This window comes from Mus pahari, chromosome 10 (genome assembly GCF_900095145.1).
Source record: "Mus pahari chromosome 10, PAHARI_EIJ_v1.1, whole genome shotgun sequence".
Classification (NCBI taxonomy): Eukaryota; Metazoa; Chordata; class Mammalia; order Rodentia; family Muridae; genus Mus; species Mus pahari.
This window is the reverse complement of record NC_034599.1, coordinates 53,657,960-53,663,959: the sequence shown is the minus strand read 5'-3', so window position 1 is coordinate 53,663,959 and position 6,000 is coordinate 53,657,960. Positions and strand designations below refer to the sequence as shown.

Sequence of the window (6,000 nt, the reverse complement as noted above, 5' to 3'; positions counted from 1 at the left end):
TCCTTCCTTCCTTCCTTCCTTCCTTCCTTCCTTCCTTCCTTCCTTCCTTCCTTCCCTCTTTTCTTATGTAGTCTAGGCTGGTCTCAAATCCACTATGTAATCAAATATAACCTTGAAGTTCTGACCCTCCTGTCTCTGTCTCCTGAGTGCTGAAATAGCAGCATGCACCACCATGTCCAGTCCGTTTTGGGGGCGGAATAGGGAATTCAACTCAGGGCTTTGAGCATATTAGGCAAGCCCTCCACCAAGCCTCGCTCGCCTCTCTATGTCTCATGTCACCTGCAACATAGTTACACATAAAAAGAATTAAAATGGTATTTAGTGAAATAAATATTTTTCTTCCAATTTCTGGGCTTTAATCTTTCTGTCTAATAACTGTCTCAGAAGAGGGCCTGCTGTAGAGAGCTAGCGTCCTAAGCAAATTAGCCATTATCTTCGTCAGAGCAGCTGTGACCTTCTGCAGACAGCCCTGGAAAGGGGGTTGGTAGATTGTGGAGATCCCCTCACGAAAGGAGGAGCAGGAAGGATGTTAGACCCTCACCTGCCATCTCAATCCCTCCCTGCGGCCCCTCCCAGCTTGCTGCTGTAATTCTGCCCCGGTTGCATTTGGTCCCATGGTCTGGAAGTGTGGGGACGCTAGAGTGTAGAGACTATGGAAAGGCACCTGGAGGGAGGGCTCCATCTCTGCAGCCATGGGGAAGTTGTCATCTCTCACAGGGTGAGACTTTCCACCGTGGTGTGGTTGCTTTGGGATCACCCACATTTCTATGGATGTCCCTTTACCCATGGTCTATAAGAAAGTATAATGAAATCATGGGCTTACCAGCTCAAACTTTGGTCTGTCACTGGTGCCTTGTCTGAGGGGGGGGGGCACATTTTTTATTACACACCCCCTCAGTGAGTTTATGCAATAGGGTGATTCATTAGCTCATAGTCACCTGTCATTCAGTAGTTTGGGTCCCAAATTCTGCTGTGGAGGCAGCGAGTTAGGAGGGTCTGCAGATCTGAGAATGCCTCTTTGCTTCCCTAACACCTCTTTCACCATCTGCTTGTCAGCAACTGTATTAAAACTAAATCTGAAGCGCTCTCATTCCTGTTTGTTGCCATCTTAGTGTGCTTGAGAAGCAGAACCTGGGACAAACTCAAGTCCAGATAGTTCATTTGCGAGGTGATCCCAGAAAACACTGAGAGGGAGGGAGAAGGGAGTTAACCATAAAGGAATCATTACCAGCTAGAGCTGCATTCCACTAGGGAATGCTGGGAGACAGGATATTATAGGAATCTCAATATTATCCCACCTGAGGGGTAAGGAGGATAAGAGACAAATAGATTCTTGAGACATAATCAATAACGTATTACCTTCTAAAAGTAAAATCCTGTCTTGTCCACAATGAACAGGGTGTGCTGTCTGTTGCTCCTTAAGCCTTCCTTTGTCCTCCTGTCTCAGGGTCAGAACTCTCTAGTGTGGGCACGTGATCTTTCCAAAGACGAGCTGGGCTTTTATCCCTTTCTCATGTGGGAAATAAATCTTTTCTGCATATGCATGTGTGTAGGCACACGTGTGTGGGGGTATGAATATTGAGCATATGAATGTGTTTCTGGGGGGGGGCACACTTGTGTGGGGTGCATGTGTATTGGGAGCTGATGTCAGGTGCCTCCTTTAGTAACCCTTCGCTTGATCTTTAGGGACAGCCAGGCTAATGACAGTATTTACTACTATAAGAAAGGCTGGCGTGAGAATATTCATAACAAGTAAAAACAAGAAGCCTGCTGGAAAACAACCCAAGTGGTGAAGAAGAAACGGAGTGTGGGCTGAGCTTGAAGGTCAGCGGCAGATACTTCTCAGCGCGCACAAGGCCCTGGCGTCCATCCCCACAGCACTGGGATCATTTTTAAAAAGCAAACTGTGAACTAGCTATATAATAGAATGTTATTTGGTACTAAAAAAATAATTGATAGAGCCCAGAAATGAAATTACACAGAACAAAAGAAGCAGATATAAGCTGGGGGCTTGGCCGTGGATGTCTGTAATACTACCCTTGGAGCCGGGGGCAGTAGACTCAGGAGTTGAAGGCCATCTTTGGTAGAGATTAGCCTGAGCTACATGAGCTTCTAACTCAAAAACGGAAAAAAAAAATGTAGATGTAATGGGTGCATAATGTACACGCTTGCCTGTGTGAAGTCCTGGGAGAGGAAAGACGAGCTGCAGCGGTCAGACTTAGACCAGGCTATAGCTGATTGTTTTGTGAGGTGGACAGTAACTGGGAGGAGAAAGAAACTTAAGAGTTTCAAAAATGTTTCATATCTGATTTGGGGTGGTTGCATGAATTTTACACGTAGTAAGACTCACCTAATTGGTTAGGTGTAGGTGGTGCACACCTTTAATCCCAGAACCCAGGAAAGAGAGACAGGCCGAGCTGAGAGAGTTTTGGGCTAGCATAAGGACAAGTTGTCAGGTCCAAAACAGGCAGGGCTATATAGTAAAATTCCCACCTGGAAAACAAAACCAACACAAAACACAAACTTATCTAAACATCAGAGATCTGTGATTTTTTTTTTGTCGCATAATATTTAATAAACATTTGACTTGCATCTTTTTTCAAAAAAAAAAAAAAACCACAAGAAACAAAAAAGACACTTTGACTGTTAAAAAGATGTAATGGTTTGCTCAGTGTTCTGACCCCCTCCTCCCAACCCCCATGCACACAAACCTTAGAAGAAGGTAAAAACCTACTGAGTTTTACTCCCTACCATATCTCAAGCACCTTCCACAGTGCTGGGTCTCCAGGGTGCTCTGGTGACTCTCATTAATTCTGTAAGTTTGTGCAAGCTCCCAGGCATTGGGCTGTGGCTTTATCATACATACATCTCCCTCTGCAGGCCTGACCTGCTCTTGGCAGATGCGGGTGGCCCAGCAGCTGGATGCAGGTGCATTGTCTAGGAAGGGAGTTTGCAGGTGGGAACTCAGCAGGACTCTGGGTGTCCTTGGGCACTGACAGGGTCCCAACTGTGAGCCCCATCTGTTCCTGTGAAGGGTGTCTGACAGCAGCTGCAGCCCTGGAGCTGGGAGGTGAGTGCCCCTGGGACCCAATGTCAGGCTTCTGTTCCCACGCTCCCTTCCTGTAACAGGCCCATGAAAAGTCACTTTAACCCTGGACAGAAAGGATCAACACTCATCCCACTGTATAATTTACCAAGTGTTTCCTCCCATATGCTGTTATTTCATCGTGTCAGGGTCCTGAAATGTTTAATGACCCTATTTAACAGAAAGGTTGAGTGATTTCCCCAAGGTCACACAGCCAGCAAGCCATAGACCTGGGATTCAAACCAGAGATTTAACTATTTACTACCACACTAAGCACAGTACTGCTGTGTCATTTAAGGACCTGCAGAAGCAGTTTCTAAAACCCAATCCTTTTCATAAGCTTTACTGGATGAACAAGACTGGTATGTAACAAATTCCCCTTGCTTTTAATCCAATTTATCTTATTTGCCTCAGAGAGATTTATCTGCCTGGACCACTACTAAGGTAGTGTCAGTTGCTTATGCAAATTTCCACATTCTTCACTGACTGCCAAGTACAATCCACACTTCTTCATGGCTGTTGTGTGCTCTTTTGCCCCAAGTCCCCTCTTCTTTAAAACAGGGCTTTTTTCCTAGCAGCTATGCTGCCATCTCTCTCTCTCTCTCTGGTCCTTAAGCCCTGTTACACTCTACACCAGGGGATGCCAGTCTCCTCATCTTTCCTTAGGAAACTCTCCCCCTTCAGGCCCTACGTCAAATGCCACCGCCTTGCCCTGTGGGTAGACTTATGACTCTATCTGAAGTCTGAGATGACACAACATTACCTGTCAGTCACGTGTATCAGGCTCCTGACTCCTCCCAGTCTTGTAAACACTAAATTCTTGGTGAGTGGGGCTGACACATGGAGGTATCATGGAGCCCACAGTTCTTCCACAGCTCTGCTGTCCGCTGGGCATGGAACCTTAGACAAATGAGTGTGTTTGCACCTTGCTTCATCTTCCTTAGTAGGGCCCAGAGGCTATATGTGCACCTGAAAATAATAGGTAACCATTTCTGTAATCGATTGCTGACTAGAATAGGTTTTTTTTTTTTTAACTTACTTTATGTATGAGTGTTCTGTTGCATGTCCACCTGTATGCCAGAGGAGGGGATCCGATTCCTTTAGAGATGGTTGTGAGCCGCCATGTCAGTGCTGGGAATTGAACTCAGGACCTGTAGAAGAGCAGCCAGTGCCCTTGACCACGGAGCCATCTCTCCAGCCTCAATTAGCACAGGTTTTTTTTTTTTTTTTTTTGCACACTACAGATAGTTGATGCTTTGTAGTGTACAATTATTACCATGTTCCCAAACATTCTTTAAACATTAACTGTGTAGTCTATAAACTGTTTGCATTGAGCCAGGTTTGATGGCTCTTGGCTACAATCCTAACATTCAGGGGGCTAAGGCAGACTCACCTCAAGTTTCAAGATCGGTCTAGGCTACAAAATGAGGTCTTGTCTCAAAACATAATAAACAAACAAACAAACAAACCTCAATTAAAAAAACTTTAAAGTTTTCTATTTCTTTTTACTTTATGTGTTTGGTCAACACAGCCTCCATTGTTCTGATGCATTGTTCTGATTTGACACAGATTGTATAAATACCACATTCTTTATAAGTGGGGCTGACATATGAAGAGACTGTGGACTCCACAGTTGTACTTTGGCTCTGCCATTCACTGGCTGTGTCCATTGATAAATCGCATCTGCTCTCCGGAATTTATTTTGCCGCCATCAGTTCTGGGGTGTGTGCTTCTTTAACTTGCCACAAGGTTGTTGGGAGGATAAAGGAAATTACAGCTGTGGAAATTTTTGCTGGCTATAAATCACGTAGAAATGTCATCTGCTTGCTGTTTGATGGGGGAGCATCCTTTTGCTGCTTGGCCACCCCCTTACCCATCTGTGACTCTCTTCTGGTGAAAAAAGGAAGGAAAATGTCCTGGGGTACAGGTTGATGAGAAGATAGTTATGTTTCCAGATTTGCCCTTTACCTTGTGCTGGATTTGAGGTATGATGTGAAGAGATGACATCATCTGTGAGACTGCTGTGAGGACAGAGACATCCTGGAGAGTCAGTCTAGTCCCGGGGTTTAGTGGTTATGAGGAAGTTAGTTGGCCAGTTTGAGAAATCTCTCAAGGCTCAGGCTGATGAACGCTTGTGCGGGCTGCCTTGAGAGAAGGTGAAGGCTCCCATGACGATGCTGAAATCTTCCGAATTGTAGGCATAATAGCCTCACTTCCAAGCAGAATGGAGACAATCTCTCTTGGACACCCACCATCAAAAAAACAAACAAAAACAAAACCTAAAACCAGCGAAGACCACACTTCCGTAGTGACATCCTCTGCTTCCGTTTTGGAGAAGTGTGAGCTTTGAGCGCCGTGCTTCCTGATTGGCTAGCTGATTGTCGTCAGCTATCACGTGCAGGCGGGCTTTCCAGGATCATAGACAGGCATGTCTGAGGCGGGAAAAGTGGCCTCTGGCCTCGGGCTTCCAGGCGAAGTCTCCCAGTGGTCTCTGAAGCGCTATGGTCGCTTCATGCTCTTGGACAATGGGGAGTCCCCTGGGCCTAGCTCGGGAGCTGCAGCAGCAGCCGGCTCGCCCGCTTGGAAGGTGAGGCCTGAGGGCAGGAAGGAGCGCCAGCTGCCAGATCCCCAGGGAAGGGGGCAGCCAGCAGCCACATAGGGCCTGTGCGAGGGACCGGAGGGAAAGACTTCTAATACAGGAACTTTGTGTCTGAATATGAGTAGGAGGTATAGTTGTAACTCATTTCATTTTCAAAATAATTATCCAAGGGTAAGATAAACAAATATTGATTGAACATGGGTTGCATGCTAGATACAGTTCTGTATGCTAGAGATGACCTAGCATGGAGCAAGGTCCAAGTGGTCTGTGCTGTCATGAATGGTTTTGTTTGCTTTCTTATGGTACTGGGGATCTA

General features: G+C 45.9%; 1 protein-coding gene across 1 annotated transcript in view; it reads left to right on the top strand.

Moving 5' to 3' along the window:
- Positions 1 to 5,513: 5,513 nt before the first annotated feature.
- The window catches only part of Rec114 (REC114 meiotic recombination protein), a 99,257-nt gene continuing 98,770 nt past the window's right edge, over positions 5,514 to 6,000 (top strand). Inside the window, exon 1 of the mRNA XM_029543095.1 lies at positions 5,514 to 5,672. Within this exon, the coding sequence (XP_029398955.1) occupies positions 5,514 to 5,672 (159 nt within the window). The remainder of the gene's footprint in view (positions 5,673 to 6,000) is intronic.